The sequence below is a fragment of the Grampus griseus genome, assembly GCF_964374135.1.
Source record: "Grampus griseus genome assembly, chromosome: 20".
NCBI classification, from domain to species: Eukaryota; Metazoa; Chordata; class Mammalia; order Artiodactyla; family Delphinidae; genus Grampus; species Grampus griseus.
The window spans coordinates 15,591,091-15,610,528 of record NC_139014.1 but is presented as its reverse complement, the minus strand read 5'-3'; the positions used below and the strand labels follow the sequence as shown (position 1 = coordinate 15,610,528).

Below are 19,438 nucleotides of genomic sequence, written 5' to 3'. Positions count from 1 at the left end.
CGGGCTTCAGTAATTGTGGCTCGCGGGCTATAGAGCGCAGGCTCAGTAGTTGTGGCGCACGGGCTTAGTTGCTCTGTGGCATGTGGGATCTTCCCGGACCAGGGCTCGAACCCGTGTCCCCTGCATTGGCAGGCTCATTCTTAACCACTGCACCACCAGGGAAGCCCGAGTGCACTGATTTTTAAGTTTTATTAAGATGTAATTCACACAACATACAGTTTACTCAATTAAGGTATACAATTCAGTGGCTCCAAGTGTATTTATAGAAATGTGAAACCATTACCACAATCAATTTTGGAACATTTTCCTCACCTCAAAAACCAAAACCACAAAACCTTACCCCTTAGCTTTCACCCTCAAAATCCCTCTCTCTCTCAGCTCTAGGCAACCATTAGTCTACTTTTTGTCTCGATAGATTTTGCCTGCTCTGAAAATTTAATATAAATGGAATCATACAATATGTGGTCCTTTGTGATTGGCTTCTTTCACTTAGCATCACATTTATAAGGTTTGTTCCTGTATCAGAACTTCATTTCTTTTTATTGCCAAATAATATTCCATTGTATGGATAGACCTCATTTTGTTTATTCACTCTTTCAGTTGATGGACGTTTGGGTTGTTTCCATTTTTTGGCTATTATGAATAATGTGCCATGAACATTCATGTACATGTTTTTGTGTGCACATAGGTTTTCATTTCTCTTGGGTGTATTCCTAGGAGTGGAATTGCTGGGTCTTATGGTTAAGAGATAGTCCATTAAGGGATGAACATAATATAAAACTAAGAATCTGTCTATTTTTTTTAAGTCATTAGTTTAACCCTTTGAGGGACTGCCAGACTGTTTCTCAAAGTAGCTGTGCCATTTACCTCTCCACCAGCAGTATATGAGGGTTAAACTTTCTCCATATTCTTGCCAATGTCTGTCGTATTATCTGTCTTGTTGGTTATATGTGCCAAATCTTGAGTAAATATATAGACTTCCATAGGCAGGTTTGTCCAGGAGAAAAAACAAAGGATTTCTTATTCTTACTGTTGGACTTGCTTGTCTGGAAATGGATGTTAATAAATTACATGGTTAGGATTTTGCCATTTATTTAGGACTGAAATACTACTAAAAATCATTAATATCAGTTAAGGATTTTCTTGACAATATACTGTAATATTTTGTTTGCTTGCCAAAACACAAAGTCATTCATTTAAAATCACCCCACTGATTTGACTCTGCTATGGGGTGAAAAGGTGGTGCTAACTAATGACTAAAAAAAGTACAGAGACCCCTAGTTTTAACCCATTAGGTCTAGTCTTTAATGGAGTATCTTTTTTTTTTTTTTTAATGGAATATCTTTTAACTACCTCAGGTAGTTTGACCCTGTTGTCAACTGTGCTCCTTTATGCTTAAGTTTAACTTTTGTCTGCTGTTCTCAATCCCTTTTAAGATGCCAATTTAGTTCAAGGAGGAAATGAAGACTTTAGAAACTAAACAAATGTTGACATTTAAATTTTTACAAGAGTGAAAGGTTAACCTTTGGCCTCCACTTCTACAAGGTTTTCTTAGTTCATATAGGCTTCATTCATGTGCTAAATGTTGGTTGTCAACATTCGTATTTTAACCTCAGTTTTCATAAGTTTATAACTCGTCCATAAGGTTTTCTTTAGGCTTGTTACTGACGTATTTTTAAGCCCCCCAAAAGTGCATTTAAGTATATTAAAAGTGTGTTTTATTTTGTTTTGGGGAGCCCTGCTTTTTTTTAAAACGAGAAACTTGACTCTTGTCTATTTTTTAAACTGTCCATTTGGTGTTTTACTTAAAAAAACAATCATTAGCAGGAGACAGGGTAATCAGCTTAAATGTTAGCGTAGAAAATAGGGCTTTTACTGAGGAGTCTTAACTTATTATCAAACTTTGTTTAAAAAATTTTTTTTCTTTTATCTTTATTTAAAAAAATAAACTGTTGTGTTAAAGGCTGACTTTCAATAGATTGAAGATTAGGAATGAATCAATCTAGAGTTGGAAAATTAGAAAACAAAGAGGAAAATGGAGGAAGTAAGTGGAATATAACAAAATTGAGGACTTAGAGAAAAAACGAAATGGATGCTGTTAGTTATGTGATTAATATGAAAATCTCAGTGAATTAGATAATTTCACTCAAAGATAGTAGAAATTAATGTTGACAAAAATAAGATGTAAAATCAGAATAGACTCCTATAACCAAGGAAAAATCAAGATTTTAAAGTTATTTCCTCCTCCTCCTCTTCCTCCTACTCCTTTGAAGCAGTGCAAAAAAATTCACTCCCTGGTTACTGGTGATCTCTCCTAACCTTTCAAGAAGTAGATAATTCTCATGTTAAATAATAACATAGGGATAATAAACTCTGATAGCAAAACCTGACAGATATGAGGAAGTAAAAGTATAACCTAATTTCATTTATGAATATATAGATGTTTAAATTCAAGTAAAAACACTTGCGAATGGCTAATTATTTTGTTTCAGGGAGTTTATCCGAAGAATGTTGGACAAGTTCAGTATTTTAAAAATGTATTAATAGGACTTCCCTGGTGGCGTAGTGGTTAAGAATCCGCCTGTCAATGCAGGGAACACGGATTCAAGCCCTGGTCTGGGAGGATCCCACATGCCGTGGAGCAACTAAGCCCGTGTGCCACAACTACTGAGCCTGCGCTCTAGAGCCCGTGAGCCACAACTACTGAAGCCCGCGTTTCTAGAGCCCGTGCTCCACAACAAGAGAAGCCACCACAATGGGAAGCCTATGGACCGCAACAAAGAGTAGTCCCCGCTCGCCGCAACTAGAGAAAGCCCGCGTGCAGCAACGAAGACCCAATGCAACCTAAATAAATAAATAAATTTATTAAAAAATATATATGTAGCACTCACTTAAAAAATGTATTAATATATGTAGAGATGACTCTATATTAATATATCTAGAGTATAGTGCTACTGAATGGCTAGTAGCACGTATTTTGAAGCCAGGTAGCTTAGGTCTAGATCCTGGCTCTGCTTCTTGCCAGCTGTGTGATGTTGGAGAGTTCACTAAACTTCTCTTATAGTTTCCTCATCTAATAATGAGACTACTGATAGCTATCATATAAGGTTGTCATTAGTTTGCTAGGGCTGCCATAACATAGACCGGGCGGCTTAAACAATGGAAATTTATTTTCTCACAGTTCTGGAGGCTGGAAGTTCAAGATCAGCATGTCAGTAGGATTGATTGCTTTTGAGGCTTTCTCTCCTTGGCTTGCAGATGACCACCTTCTCGCTGTGTCCTCGTATGGTCTTTCCTCTGTGTGTGTGCATGTCTGGTGCCTCTGTGTCCTAATTTCCACTTTGTATAAGGACATCAGTCGTATTGGATTAGGGTCCACCCTAATGACACATTTTAGCTTAGTTACCTCTTCAAAGGTCCTGTCTACAAATACATTCTGAGGTTTTGGGGGTTAGGACTTCAACATATAAATTTGAGGAAGACACAGTTGAGCGCATTACAGGTTGTTAGGAGGATTAAATGTGCTAATATAGAATACCTGACCGTGTAGCAAGCACTACCTAAGTATTGTTTACCATTATCATTTCTTAACTATAGCAAGTAGTTATACCCCTTCTGTCCCAATGTAAGCACCTCATGTAATTATAGTACAATATTAAAATCAGGAAGTTGACATTGGTGAAATCCACAGAACTCATTCAGGTTTCATGTATACGCACATCATTTGTGTGTGTGTGTGTACATATACTTCTGTGAAATTTTATCACTTGTGTAGCTTATTGTATCCACCACCACAATCAAGATGCAGAACTGCTTCGACAAGACTCTCTCCTGCTACTCCTTTGACAATGTTGATTCTTCCAGTCTAAGAACATGCTATATCCTTTGTCTGTATGTCTATCTTCATGCCAGTGCCATACTGTTTTGATTACTGTAACTTTGTAATAAGTGGAAATGGGAGACCTCCAACTCTAACTTTTATAAGATTATTTTGGCTCTTTGCAGTCTTATTACAGTTTTTAATGGTAAAGCACTAGAGGAGTCACCTTGAAAAAAGAAGAACAAAACAGTGTTCTTTATGGTGATTATTTATGTTTTATTCAAAGCAGTAAAATATGAAACAATAAGAGATATAAATTATGGAAAGGAATGTATAAGCTTATTATTTATAAATGCTATGATTTATATCTAGACAACAAACTCAAGAGGAACAAACTGCGAGATGATTAGAAAGAGTAACAGTTCAGTAAAGTGACTGGCTAAATGAAGTATATGAAAATTATATAATTCCTGAATGTCAGCAGTATCAGAACAATAGGAAAAATTGAATCCCAGTTATTTTAACTTGGGAGATGAAGACGAAGATGTCACAGTGGTGAATGGGAGTTAAACTTTGGTAACCCATAAGCTTTTATGCTTTTGGGGTTAATTTCCCGCTGGGGGTAGTAATTGAGACCAAAGGCTTGAACTGGAACTGTATAAGGCTGGGAATTGGGAAGGGGTAAACCTGTCTATGAATTAAGACTAGTAAAACTGCCCACCAGTCCAGGACGTAGGATGGAAGTAAGCTGCCTAACTTTGGATTGTGGCTGCTAAAAGCCACAAGAAATGGAAACTACAATTTTGTGCGGAAATCCTGGGCAGGAAAGCTAATGTATAAATATGTTTGGAACTGATGAATGTTGTAGGGCACTGGCAGAGGTGACCATTAAACTTCTCTTGGGACTGACTGCTCCTTAAACCCTGAAATGTGGAGAACTCCCCCAAAGCTGAATATGAACTCACACAAAACTTATAAAGCACCTTAGTAAAAAGATGCAACAAGTAGGAAAATTTACAATTGAAGGACTGATAATAATAGACTGGAACTTAATTATCTAGTATAGTCCATATTCAGTTTCTGCCTTTGTCCCAATGATGTCCTTTATTGGTTTTGCTTTGTTTTGCTATCCACAGTCAAATCAAGGATCATACATTGAATTTAGTCATGCCTTTTTATCCTCATCTAATTTAGCTTAGGTTTTTCCTGCCTTTTTTGTTTTTTAATGATAGTGACATTTTTGAAAGATAACATTGTTTGCCTAAAAGCCTTTGGTTAGCTCCCTTACTAGACAGTAAGCTGTTTTAGAACAGGGAATGTATGTCATTTATCCCTGCTAATTAAATTTAATCTAATGATTTTATAATAATTTGGGATGCTGTGCATCAGAAAAGGATGGTGAAAGGTAGGATTAAGTGATTCTTAATCCTTTTTTTCTTTTCGTTAGACACACATACCCAAGGAACCACAAGGATCCTTGCTTGTGCCTCTTGCATCGATATTTCAAACACTACAATGTACACCACTGTTATGCACACTTTACAGTTTATGTCATTATCAGTAATTGCTAATAAAAAAATAGGTTTTTCAGTTCTCTCTTGCCACAAGTACTGAAGCCTGTGCACCTGGAGCCTGTGCTGTGCAACGGGAGAAGCCACTGCAGTGAGGAGCCCGTGTACCGCGGCGGGGAGTAGCCACCGCTCGCCGCAAATAGAGAAAAACCCACACACAGCAGCAAAGACCCAACGCAGCCAAAAATAAATGAAATAAAATAAATTTATATATATAAAAAAAGGAAATGGCAAGTGTGATGAATGAAGCCCGCCATTTCCTTTTGAAAATGAGGGATAGGGCTTCCCTGGTGGCGCAGTGGTTAAGAATCCGCCTGCCAATGCAGGGGACACGGGTTCAAGCCCTGGTCTGGGAAGATCCCACATGCTGTGGAGCAGCTAAGTCCGTGCGCCACAACTGCTGAGCCTGCACTCTAGAGTCTGTGAGCCACAACTACTGAGCCTGTGTGCCACAACTACTGAAGCCCACATACCTAGAGCCCGTGCTCCGCTGCAATGAGAAGCCTGCGCACCGCAACGTAGAGCCTCCCCTGCTCCCCGCAACTAGAGAAAGCCCCGCACAAGCAACGAAGACCCAACGCAGCCAAAAATAAATAATTTATAAAAAAGAAGATGAGGGATAGTTGGTGGGTAAAGTGGATAGTTAAAATATAGTGTATGGGGCTTCCCTGGTGGCGCAGTGGTTGAGAGTCCGCCTGCCGATTCAGGGGACACGGGTTCGTGCCCCGGTCCGGGAAGATCCCACATGCCGCGGAGCGGCTGGGCCCGTGAGCCATGGCCGCTGAGCCTGCGCGTCCGGAGCCTGTGCTCCGCGGTGGAGGAGGCCACAACAGTGAGAGGCCCGCATACCACACACAAAAAAATAAAAAATAAATTAAATAAATAAAAAAAACATAGTTTACGGTTTTATTATTATCCAAGGGGAGGGGAAATACTTCATAATGGTTACAATAAAGATAATTCACAAACGGAATATTTTAAGAATTTAGGCATAGAAAGATTCAATTTAAATTATTCTAGAATTCTTACGTGAATAAAGCTCTTTTTTTTTCAATTAAAACATCATGGAACTCTTATTATATCTTTAAAGGAATAAGTCCTTTGTTGATTTATGTCACTGGGAATACATGATTTGATTTTATTTCTTATCCCTAGTTTCACTTTATTTTTTTTTTTTTGCAATTTCACAAGTATCTGTGGAGCCTTCTGGTATATTGTGTTGATTACAGTTTAAAAATAGTGCTTTAAGGACACAGTGAAAAGAAAACTTAATACACCCTTAAAGGAATGTAAATTATTTCTGACGCTAAGCCTAATAATTGTTGTTTTTTTAACAACCTTATTGAGATATAATTCATATTCCATACAATTCACCCATTTAAATTACACAATTCATTGGTTTTTAGTATATTCACAGATACGTACAACCATCAACACAGTTTTAGAATATTTTTATCCCCTCAAAAAGAAACCCCATACCCTTTAGCTATCACCCCCATGTTCTCCAACTCCTCCCCTAAGCAACTACTGTTTATATTCTGTTTGTCTTAGATTTCCCTATTCTGGATTTTCACATGAGTAGTCATTTGATATGTGGTCTGTTGTGACTGGCTTCTTTTACTCAGCAAAATGTTTTCAAGGTTTGTTTATATTGTAGCATATATCATTGCTTGATTCCTTTTTATGGTCAAGTAATATTCCATTGTATGAATATACCATATTTTGTGTATCCATTTATTAGTTGATGGATATCTGGATTGTTTCCACCTTTTGGCTTTTGTGAGTAATGCTGCTGTAAAGATTTGTGTCCAGGTTTGTGTGTGTACATGTTTTTATTTCTTTTCAGTATGTACCTAGGAGTAGCATTCCGGGTCATATGTAACTCTGTGTTTAATTGAGGAACTGCCCGACAGTTTTTGAAAGCACCTGCACTATTTTACATTCCTACCAGCAGTGTGTGAGGTGTGAGGGTTCCAGTTTCTCCACATTCTTGCCAGCACTTCTTGTTGTCTGTTTTGAATCTAGCCATCCTAGTAAGTGTGAAGTGGTACCCCATTTTGGTTTTGATTTGTGTTTCCCCATTGGCTAATGATGTTGAGCTTCTATTCATGTGCTTATTGGCCATTTGTATCTCATCTTTGGAGAAATGTCTGTTTAGACCTTTTGCCCAGTTTAAATTGGGTTATCTGTGTTTATTTCTGAATTGTAAGAGTTCTTTATACAGCATACAAGTACCTTATCAGATGTGTGATTTGCAAATATCTTCTTTCGTGGGTGTTCTTCAGTGATAGTGTCTTTTCAACCATAAACGTTTTTAATTTTGAAAAAGTCCAGTTTATCTTTTTTTTACTTTTGTTGTTGGCACTTCTAGTGTCATATCTAAGAATTCTTTGCCCAGTTTGAGGTCATGAAGATTTACCCCTATTTTTTTTTTTAAGGGAACTTTTTGGTTGCATTGGATCTTCATTGTTGCATGGGCTTTCTTTAGTGTGGTGAGTGGGGGCTACTCTTCGTTGCGGTGCATGGGCTTCTCATTGCAGTGGATTCTCTTGTTGCGGAGCACGGGCTCTAGGCGTGCGGGCTTCAGTAGTTATGGCACGCAGGCTCAGTAGTTGTGGCCCGCGCGCTCTAGAGCACAGGCTCAGTAGTTGTGGCGCACGGGCTTAGTTGCTCTGCGGCATGTGGGATCTTCCTGGACCAGGGCTTGAACCCGTGTCTCCTGCGTTGGCAGGTGGATTCTTAACCACTGCGCCACCAGGGAAGTCCCTTTTCCTCTACTTCTTTAGTTACTGTTTCCTTTGGTTCCATGAACATATTTAGGATGGCTATTTTGAAATATTTTTCTGTTAAATCCAGCATCTGGTCATTCTCACCAGCAGTTTCTTTTGCCTGCTTTTTTTTTCTTTTCCTGGTACATGGGTCGTACTTGTTTGTTTCTTTGCATGCCTCATGATTTTTTGTTGGAAATTGGTCATTTTAGATGATACGTTGTAGCACCTCTGGGTACTGATTTCTCATCCTGTTCTTTGGGGCCTTGATATTGTTGCTTGTTTATTTGTTTAGTGACTGGCTGGATTATTTTAGTGAAGTCTGTTCTACCACCCATCCCCCCAGAGCTAAGCCTCATGGTACTCCTCAGGGAGGCTTGACTCTAGGCAAGCCTGCAGGTGCCCTGTGGTGACTGGTACTCAGGAGGACTCTTTTCCTGACCAACCCAGCTGTTAAACTACACTAGTTGTCCAGATTGCTCTCTTGTTTTCAACAGTGCCCTGAGGCATACATTCCTCTACAGACTACAAACTAATCCAATCAAATTGGGGCTCCTTGGAAGGAAAAGTTCCTGAGGTCAATGTTTGCTATTTGCTCTGACCCCAGGGAGGTCTCCTCCCTGGTGTCTTATTCCTTGATTCTCTCCTGCAAACTAGCTGACCTACAGTCTAGACTGTATCTTCATTACACGAATCTCTTTCCGCTTGCCTTTTACCAAAACCTCCCTTAGATTTAAACTTGTCCACACTGTTGGGAATGAAGTCAGGTCCTTTGGGAAAAGATTTGGTACTACATGTTCCAGCTTTTTCCCCCTGGCAAAATATCCAAGCCAGGGTTCTGGAGCTGGGGGTGGGAACAGTGAGTAATACTTTTCTGTGAGTGACATTCAGGCTGTAGGAACTGAGTGCCAGGAGGTAGAATGTGGAGATGCGGCACCACAGCAGCTTGTCTCTCCTGGTGTTGAACCACTGTCTCACGAGCTGAGCGAGAGGGCTGTTGGGGTCCCAGTATTCTCAGTTGACCATGCCTAAGGCAGAGCCTCTGTTCCACAAGTTGGTGTTGGGCAGAAGGGAGCCTCCTGTCTTTGATGTACTTGCCTGGGACTTAGCCTCAGTAATGGGGGCTGGGGATGGGTTGAGAAGTCCGAAGTCCTGCTCCTCCCAGGAAGAAAGCCCTTGGACTGAGAGCTGGGGGAAGGGGGGACCTTGTTGTCTTGGCTGCAGCAGTCTGGAGCCTTGCTGAGATGGGGGGGTGGGGGTGGGGTGGGGAGAGTGGTCTTGGTTCTAATACCACAGACTTTCACCTTTCAGGCTGAATTTTCATAGATTTTACTGAATGGTTGTTTCTTCATTTGCTGTTTGCCCTTAGGGACCATTGTCAGAGGCTTTGAATGGTGGTTTTTAAAAATAATTTGCATCAGTTTCCCTGAGGAGTGAGCTAGCAGAGATCCTCAGGCCATTAGGCTAGAAGTCAATCTCTTGTAACTTTTTTGAGCTAGCAGTCATGCCTGTTTTAAAGCATGATTCGGAAAAGTGTTTCCTTCATTATGGTCTCTGACTGCCTCCTCATGAGGAACCCTTGACATACCCCTTAACACCTCAACTTTCAGATATTGCCTGTGTGATACGAGAGGCCAAGAGAATTGATTTTCCCCAGCTTATTTTCCTTAAAGAATGAACTTGCTACATGTGAAAGTACTCTAGAAGGGAAAATTTGCACGAGTTAAGAGTTTATAAAGGAAATGAAAATAATATTAGCTAGAGAATTTTAACATGAGGGCCCTGTACTATATGGTTGATTGAGTTCTTTTCAAGTTGGCTCAGAGGTGTTGCAGTTAACTCTTGGCTTCTTTGACCTGACTTAGATATCAAAATCAAATGGCTTCTCCCTCATTTTTGCTGTCATCCTTAAATTAGTTAATTTCGATTCCTTTTCTTTTTTCTTTCTTTTCAGGGGCCACTCAATAGTGAGTCTTCCAACCAGAGCTTGTGCAGCGTGGGGTCCTTGAGTGATAAAGAAGTAGAGGTAAGAAGCCACATCCATTGCAAGACTTCTCATATTCCCACACTTTGGGTCTGGGTTAAACCATAGCACTGCAAACTCTGGTGTCCTGTTAGGGTCTGGGTGAATGACTCCCCTTTGAGTTGTTTGCTCGTTGTACAGTTGTGATGTGGCCTTGATGGGTTTTTATTACGATAATAATAACCATCAATAAAGGGTAGAGATTTGCAGTTGTAGCTGAATTAGCCTAGGTGCCATTGAATTTTAGCACTTTTTAGTACTTCAACAGAGTTGGGTTAGTGTGGCCCGACAGACTTTAGTAAGAAAATTAGAAGTTTTTTTTTTTTTTAAGGCACACAACCTAGCTGCATAGATAGGTAACCGCTTACTTTGCACTTAGATAAAACTTCCAATAAATTAGTCAGTTGATTATGCATATCTTTCCTTTTTGGAAAAAAGGATTAGATTTAAGCTCTTTTAAAGTAGAAATATTGTGGAAATTCCCTCGTGGTCCAGTGGTTAGGACTCGGCGCTTTCAGTGCCAGGCCCGGGTTCAATCCCTGGTTGGGGAAATAAGATCCCGCAAGCCGAGTGGCATGGCCAAAAAAAAAAAAAAAAGTAGAAATATTGTAACAGCTGCTGTCTGAGAGCCTACTATATGCTAGATGCTTGTACTACATTTGTGCTTTGTAAAATTGAAGCTCTGATACTTTGAGCAGTTTGCTAAAAATTGTATAGGTGGCTTGGTTCCAGATCCTGTACTCTTTCCATGACCCTGCTCTAAGAGTTGGACACTCATTTAGGACTTGTCTGAGCCAGTTAAATATCCTTATAAATTTGATATTTTGTACATACTCTCTAATTTTCATAATGTGAAAAATTTAACAAAATGCTAATTGTGATGTATATGGTATTTAACAGACTCCTGAGAAAAAACAGAATGACCAGCGAAACCGGAAAAGAAAAGCTGAACCATATGAAACTAGCCAAGGTAGTAATACTTTCACACCGGTAAAAATACTAGATTCTTATGTACTTAGATAGAAAATTTCCAGCTCACACTAAGTAATTAGTTTGTGCACAGGGATTCCTAACAATGAAGATTTGTATTCCTTAAGGGAATATCAGGTTGTTTATTATAGACTTGCCATTTGATACACACTTGACGAAACAGTGTCAGTTCTTTGGGGACTCTGGTTTTCCCTGTTGTAAGTTAACCATCTTCTCGCCATGGGTTTGTCTTCAGACTAAGTATTTATTGTACAGAAAAGAGGTTACATTGGAGTTTTAACTATGTCTTGCACTAGATCAGTGATTTGCTAATAATAGGCAAGCAGAAATGGTTTCAGTCACATGGCTGTCCTTTTACCTGCCCTTCTTCCATGTCAATTATTTAGTTGTACATTGGTGCCCAGTGTAATAAATCTGTAAATATGATGGTGGTAATGCCAAATTTCTGTAAATAATTAAAGGAAGAATAAATGAAATGGCAGAGCTTCCAAGAAATGGACACCCTAGTCTTTTTTTTTTTTTTTTTCCATATTCTTTTAATCTGCAAATCATTTTTTACTTTTTTGGGAGAAAATTTTCCCAAAGTGACAAGGTCACATAAAGTTTTTTGTGAAATAGAATAAACCCTTTTGTTCTGATGAATTTGTTTTGCATTTTTTGTCCTCTTAGTTGGGGGTGTAGTTTATAGTTTAGTTTTATTTTGATGCACAGTTGTGGCATGAGTTTTGTTAGTGTACTTGTAAAAGAAAGATTAGTGAATCTTAAAGGAAAGCGAGCTGTGAAAAAGTCTTTCACTGCTTATTTCAGTCTTTAATTTTGTGGAGGAAACTGTCTTCTGTTCTTATGATACAGGTATTTTGGCTCATTTGTTAAAAGTAAGCTTGACATTTGAATTGATAACAACATAGGCAGTTATTGAATACATAGTACACTTTAGTGAATGATGGTTTACTTGTGTTACTGGAAAAACTATACTTACTTTGGTTTTATTTTCAGGGAAAGGCACTCCTAGGGGACATAAAATTAGTGATTACTTTGAGGTAAGTTAAGTTTTTGGAAAAAGAAATCTATAGTGATTTTTTTAAAAACCTAAATCCTTTTGTTCATTTAAGGCTTTAGAGAGGAATATATTGCCTTTACTGTGCTCTCCTCCCCTTCCTCCCCATCTTCATCAACCCTATGCTGCCCCATCTCTATAAGAGGAAACGGCTGCTGACTTCCTAAATTTAAATTTGTTTATGATGTGTCTTTTCTGTGATGATATAAAAATTCACAAATGAGGTGATTTTTCTCTTGGCCAGACTAGGTTTCGTGTCTTACAGATTGACGTGAAATGACTTGGACTCTTGTTTTGTCCTCTTCCCTTTAGTCCATAGGAACCTGTAGTAAGCTCACTGACCCATCCTTAGTGGTTACTGAAGAAGACACTAACATCCACTGTACCACTATATTCCTGCTTCGTGTATTTTGAGACAAGAAGGGAAAACATTCTTCTCTTATGTCCTTTCAAAACCATGTGTACCTTCAGCTTTCTAGCCATGTTTTCTTTATATCTTGGTACATTTCTGCTGGAGCTCCTCCTTAAAATCTCGTTGAAAAGATAGCAGAATTTGACTTATATGGCATTTTCTCTCTAGAATAAGATATATTGGCTTAAAGGGGCCGTATATAATTAAGACCTGTTTGTGTATTAATCTTTTACTCTCCTTATCTGAAGCCTAGTACTGTTGTGAATTATTCATATCCATTTTTCCCTGTTGGCCAGTTTGCTGGGGGAAGCGGGCCAGGAACCAGCCCTGGCAGAAGTGTTCCACCAGTTGCACGATCCTCACCGCAACATTCCTTATCCAATCCCTTACCGGTAAGCATTCACCTGGAGAAATTTGACACCTGTTGTAGGAGACAAGAAGCCCAGGAACACTCTAGCAAAAGTTTCTCTTCCGTTAATTACCCAAGGGGAATGAGGCATTAAGGAGAAACGTTCATAGCATTACCTATGAATCACTTAACTTAGATTCAAATCTGTATCAGTAAATTTACATTTTATAAGAGCTGACCCTTTTCTCCCAGTATAATAAATTACTTCTAGGCCTGCAGCTCATTGTTCTGTCAAGGAACTGATTTCCAATCCAAACATCAGATTTTTATCCTTGCCAGACTTAAATGTTCCTATAACTAAATTCCTTAAAAAAAAATTTGGTCAGCTCCTGGCATTTGAATTATTTTTAAGGCTTACTAGAGAAGCGAAAGCTACACAAATTTGGGATAGGTTTGTTTTCTGCCTATAAGTGAGATCTGAAACTCTTAAAAACATTATAGCCAAGTTAGTGGTTCTCAACCGGAGGTAGTTTGTCCCCTCAGGGGACATTTGGCAGTGTTGGAGTAATTATTGGTCAGAAATAGAGGGTGAGTGGAAGGATGCCATAGGCATTTACTGGGCAGAGGCCAGGGATGCTGTTAAACATCTTACAGTGCACAGGACAGGCGCCACCACGAAGATCCAGTCCAAAATGACACTAGTGCTAAGGTTGAGAATCCCTGAGCTAGCTAATGTAGGGTTTTGTGTTAATTTGCTCAAGTGCCTTTGGATAATTTGTTGACACCAGTAAGAACTCTGTACTTAAGAGTGTATTATGTCTACTGATGCTTCAGGTATTGCTGTGGGATCCAAGGGAAAAGGGAGATCAGGAGTTTTCATCCTAGGTCTCTGTTTAGGAAAGTTGCTCTTCTCTGCCTTAGCAGAGTTGATTAATACTACTTTTTTCCTAAATGATTTAGTCTTCTGTATTGTTAAAGTATTTTAAAATATCCTTCCCCTCTTCTCTCTCATGAAAGCATGCATTCATTAGGGTGATTATAATTATTAAAGCACTTAGGAAAATGTATTCAACTTGAAATTTCTGCTATTATTTTGTCATCCTTGTTATATTTAAAAATTTTAGAAATGTTTGATGTGTAGATCTGTTTGGTTAGGTTGAGGTTTGTTAGATAACTTTCGAGGAGGCCTATATCTATATTTTTATTAAGTTTTAAACCAGTTAAAGTTTTAAAATGTTAAATGAGATTGCAGAATTATCTATTTGGGACGAATATGATTTGTAGAATTTTGTTGTCTATTACTCTTCTCTCCCTGAAAAATATTTTTTTTTCATTTGGTTTTTAGTAGTGTACCACCCATCTATCATGTGTCCATTTAAGTCAGGTCTTACCTGACAACAAAAGAGATGATTCAATGATCTGTAGACATTTCTGCCACCTCTGTGAATGGTGGTGGGGGCCTCATCATTATTATGTAAATCTAAGTATATCTTGGGTGTTAAAATAGGAACCAAGCCTTAATTTCCTTTTTCCATTGCACTGAGAAGCTCTTTATCCTTCTAACTTAGATTCTGCGTTTCATTGATTTGTGTATACCCTTCAATTCCCTTTCCCCACTCTCTCTCTATCATATTTGCCTGAAAAAACTCAGCCCTGGTTATCTAATTTTCCACCTTTTCCTTGTCTAAGCAGCTCAGCATGGTTAGAGGAAAACACATATACCCATGCTGACTGATCTCACTTTAAGTTCATGACCACCAATCTCATGAACCCCCTAGTTGCTGCCAGTCCTATTATATTTCCATAGTTAGTTCCCTTTCCTAGATGAATATTTCATATTTTTGTCATTTCCTGCAAGCCTCCAGCAACACTTCCTCCTCTACTATTTCAACTGATGGCTTTACTTTTTTATCTTCCTGAGAAAGTAGAAGCAATCAGAAGAGAACTTTCACATGCACCTGTGCCAAATCTACCAAGTTACTTGTATCATTATCCATATCTGCCTTTTAGGATGAAAGAACTTGCCAGCCCTTTACTTGGGCACTGGTTTCCCTGAAAATTACATATACAACTCTACGTGACATTTCCACTTACATAACTAAATGGGCAGCTTTAAAACGTCCACAGAGGAACTCTTGCTCACTAGCAAAACAACACAACAAACTGTTCATCCTGCAGTCTACCCTGTCCTGGTAAATGACAGTTTACTCTGTCCAGTTTTTCAGATCATAACTTCATGCCCCATATCTAACCTGTCAATAAATCCTGTTTTCTTTTAAAAAATACCCAAATCCCAACCTCTTTTTCTATTCTTTTGGTTCTCTGCATTAAATCTCCAAAGTGGTCTCCCTGCTTCTGCCTGTGTCTCACCTATTTTCAGTATAGTAGCCAGAATGATTCTGTGAAAAAATTAAGACAGATCCTGCTCAAAACAGTCCAGACTGTTCTGGGCTTACATGGCCTAGAAGCTCCTATATGATTTTTGCTCCCCCCATCCGCCTGACTCCATCTGCTCCCCTCTCACCCTCATACCACTCCAGCCATGCTGGCCTCCTTGAAGTTCCTTGAACACTGTGAAGCACTCTTTTGCTTCACGGCCTTTGTACCTGCTATTCCCTCTTCCAGGAATAGCATGATTAGCACTCTCTTCATCAGGCTGTTGCTCAAAAATGACCTTATCAGAGAGGTCTCTCCTGGCCAACTTCTTTAAATATCAGTCCCTCTCACCTTGTAACTCTGTCCCTAATCCTGCTTTAATTCTTAGTTATTACTACCTGACATATGTATTTAAATTTTGATATGTATGTAAATTTTTTCATTGATTCATACTTATACATATAGAAGTGTATACATGTAAGTCTACAGCTTAATGAAGTTTCACAAACTGAGTACAAGAAACAAAATACCAGGCCCTCCAGAAACCCCCTTATGCTCCCTTCCAGTCATTAGCCCCCTCCCTGCCACTGGGGATAGCCACTATCCTGACTTCTCACAGTACAGGTGGGTTTTTTTGTTTTTGTACTTTGTATAAAAGGAATCATACAGTATATACTCTTGTGTCTGGCTTCTTTCGTTCAACATTACTTTTGTGAGATTCATCCATACTGTGTGTTGTTGTAGATCATTCATTGTCATTGTGTGGTATAATTTTAATATTTTTATTTAATAATTTACATATCTTAATTTTTAACTATACACTTAGTCTATTGCCCAGCTTCTTCCACCAGAATGTTAATCCTAAGAGAGCAGGGATTTTGTTTTATTTATTGCTGTTTCCATCTCTTACAGTGTTTATTACATAAAGACGTAATCATTTTAACTGTCCCCCCCCCCCCACATGGAATAGATATCTTGTTCAATTTTTAGTCTGTAACACCCAAAACAGTGTTGGGTACACAGTGGGGGCTCAAGACTATTTGTCAAAAGGGAAGAATGGATAAAGAATTACTTCAGCATTTTTCCCCCTAAATGATTCTTTTATATTTTTTGTTAAATACAAGAAAGTACATAAACCGTGAGCCTTTTATGCAGGAGTTGGTAAACTACAGCCCACAGTTGGCAAGCTAAGAATGATTTTTAGATTTTTTGAGTTGTATAGACAAAGAAGAATATATATCACAGAGATGATGTGTTGCCTGAAAAGCCTAACATATTTCTATCTGACCCTTCACAAAAAATGTTTCCAGGAAATCATTATGAGGTTAACTCCATGTAATCATCACTTAGGTCAGAAAGTAAAATATTTCCAGCACCCTGGAAACCTTCCCTGATCACAACCCTCTCCCAATACCCTAGAAACAACCACTGTTCTAATTTTTGTGATTATCATTTGCTTTTCCTTATAGTGTGACCACATATGCATCCCTAAACAAAATAGTTTAGTTTTGTCATTACGATAATTTTGTTAAACATGGCATTTAATCACAGTGTTTAGATCTTCTGTATTCTGACTTTTGGCTGTTTGTTCTATCAATTACTAAGAGAGGTATATTTATGACTCTCATGATTGTGGGAGTAGTTTGTTTCTTCCTGTATATATATTTTTGCTTTATGTATTACTAAGTGATTCACTTCATTCCTTCTGATACTTTTTGCTCTAAATGCAGTATATCTGATATTTAGTATATCCAAACCACTGTATGGTGTAAATACTTCCATTTTTATACTATCAACGTTTCATTATTTTGTTATCAGCGTATCTGACAAATATCATATAGTTGAAATTTTTTTCTTTATTCAGCCTAAAATCGTTTTTAGGGAATTCCCTGGTGGTCCAGTGGTTAGGATTTGGCACTTTTACTGCTGGGGCCCGGGTTTGATTGCTGGTTGGGGAACCAAGATCCTGCAAGCTGCATGGCACAGCCAAAAAAAAATCTTTTTTAAACTTCAGTATTTATCCTATTTACATTTAATAAACTTATCATTATATTGGTTTTAAATATACCAGCTTTTAATGTATTTTCTGTTTATCTTACCTGTTCTATGTTACTTTTTCTTTCATTCCTTGTTTTCATTTGGATTAAAAAATATTATTTCATATTTTTCTCCTCCACTAGTATGTAGGTCCTATGTGGTGTTTCTCTTAGAAGTTACCACAGGTATCTTTAATATGCCAAAATTTGATGTTAATAGTATCTTTGCCCTCCTCCTAAATATATGATAACCTTGATTCCATTTATGTGCTACTGCTTTGGTGGTGGTGGTGTAGGTTTATATTTTGCCTTTTTTTTTTTAGTTTCATAAAACATCATTATTACACTGTCAGTGTTCATTTAGATTTATCTATATACTTACCTCTTTGCACTCCTTCCCGTTTTACATATTACACCTTCCACTCTAGGGTCACTTCCTTCTGCCTTCAGTGGTCCTTTAGTATTCTTTTAGTACAGTGTTTATCTGCTGGGGGTTAACTCTGTAGGTTTTTGTTTGCTGAAATAACTTTATTTTGCCCTTATTCTTGAAAGATGTTTATGCTCTGTATATTTCTAGATTGGCATTTTTTATCTTTTCACACAATTGAGTATATAATTACCATATTCTGGTTCCCATTGTTACTACTGAGAAAACAGTTTTCATTTACTTGTTATTTCTTTTGAAAGTATCTGCTCTGCTTCCCCCCATCCCCAGCTGCTTTTAACATTTTTATATGTGGTGTTCTGCAGTTTTACTATGATGCATCCTTTTATTTTCTCTTGTAATTTGTTGGGCTTCTGGTATTTGTGGGTTGGTGTCTTGTACCATTTCTGAATAATTATTTGCCATTGTATTCAGATATTATCTTGGCCCTGTTCCTTTTTCCTCCACCTATAAAATTTCAATTAACCGTATGTTAGACTGTCTCACTTTATCACCATGCCCCTTAACTTCTTTTTCTTTTGGTCTCTGTATGCTCCATTCTGGATAGTTCTTGCCTTTCAGTTCCCAAATTCTCTGTTTTGGTGTATCTAATTTGCCCCATTGAATTCTTAGTTTTTGTTATTTTATGTTCCCTGCAGATATATTCAAACTTGTCTTTATTTTTTTAATCTAGTAGACATAGTTGTTTTATAACCTGTCTGTTAATTCTTGTATTTGAAGGTTTTTTTTTTGTTGTTGTTGTTGTTTTTTGCGGTACGCGGGCCTCTCACTGCTGTGCCCTCTCCTGTTGCGGAGCACAGGCTCCGGATGCGCAGGCCCAGCAGCCATGGCTCACAGGCCCAGCCGCTCCGCGGCACGTGGGATCCTCCCGGACATGAACCCGTGTCCCCTGCATCGGCAGGCGGACTCTCAACCACTGCGCCACAAGGGAAGCCCTGAAGGTTTTTTTGAACCTGTTTCTGCTGTCTGTTCTTTTTCCTAGTTGTTGCTCAGGGCTTTATTTCTTTTATGCTTTTGGTTTTGTGTCTTTGTGCTGCTCATTGTTCTTGAAAAATTATTTGTGAAATTTCTTTGAGATCAAGAATAAGATATGTTCCTCCAGGGAGAATTTTTATTTGCTTCTTTCAAGTGCCTAGAGATTCTACCCATCTCTACAAACTACTGAATTCATGGCTTGCATTTTGTCAGTTTGGTTTGCTTATTTTGTTTCTTTCTTTCAACCACCCAGGCATTATTGATTCCAATTATGTTAACATTTCTCAGGGGAGCCTCCACCACCTGCATGGCCAAGGCAACTTCATTGCAACTCCCTGAGGGCAGGGGAAATGTTTCTTCTGGCTTACATTTTCCCTGAGGCTGTAACCCTTTGGAAGTGTAGCTAAAGTGGGAAGGGTTTCGTAATGAACCCCCTACTCTGGGTGGGCTTTGGCCTATGACTATCCAGTTGGCAACATGGTGCCCTAGAAATGGAAATTCAAGATCTGCAGGTACTCTTAGGGCAGATGTGACTTTGTTTCCCTTAGGTTTTACCATGACAGACCCCTACTATTTTATCAACTTTTCATTGCTTTTAATATCTTTTTTTAATATT

The 19,438-nt window shown here is 38.5% G+C and overlaps 1 protein-coding gene across 3 annotated transcripts in view; it reads left to right on the top strand.

Moving 5' to 3' along the window:
* The window catches only part of TLK2 (tousled like kinase 2), a 102,703-nt gene that overhangs the window by 24,620 nt on the left and 58,645 nt on the right, over nt 1–19,438 (top strand). For 2 of the 3 annotated variants that reach the window (XM_082678880.1, XM_082678882.1), the window contains 4 exons: nt 10,114–10,185; nt 11,083–11,152; nt 12,169–12,212; nt 12,938–13,033. In XM_082678880.1, the coding sequence (XP_082535006.1) occupies nt 10,114–10,185; nt 11,083–11,152; nt 12,169–12,212; nt 12,938–13,033 (282 nt within the window). The remainder of the gene's footprint in view (nt 1–10,113; nt 10,186–11,082; nt 11,153–12,168; nt 12,213–12,937; nt 13,034–19,438) is intronic. The other variant, XM_082678881.1, reaches the window with a different exon arrangement.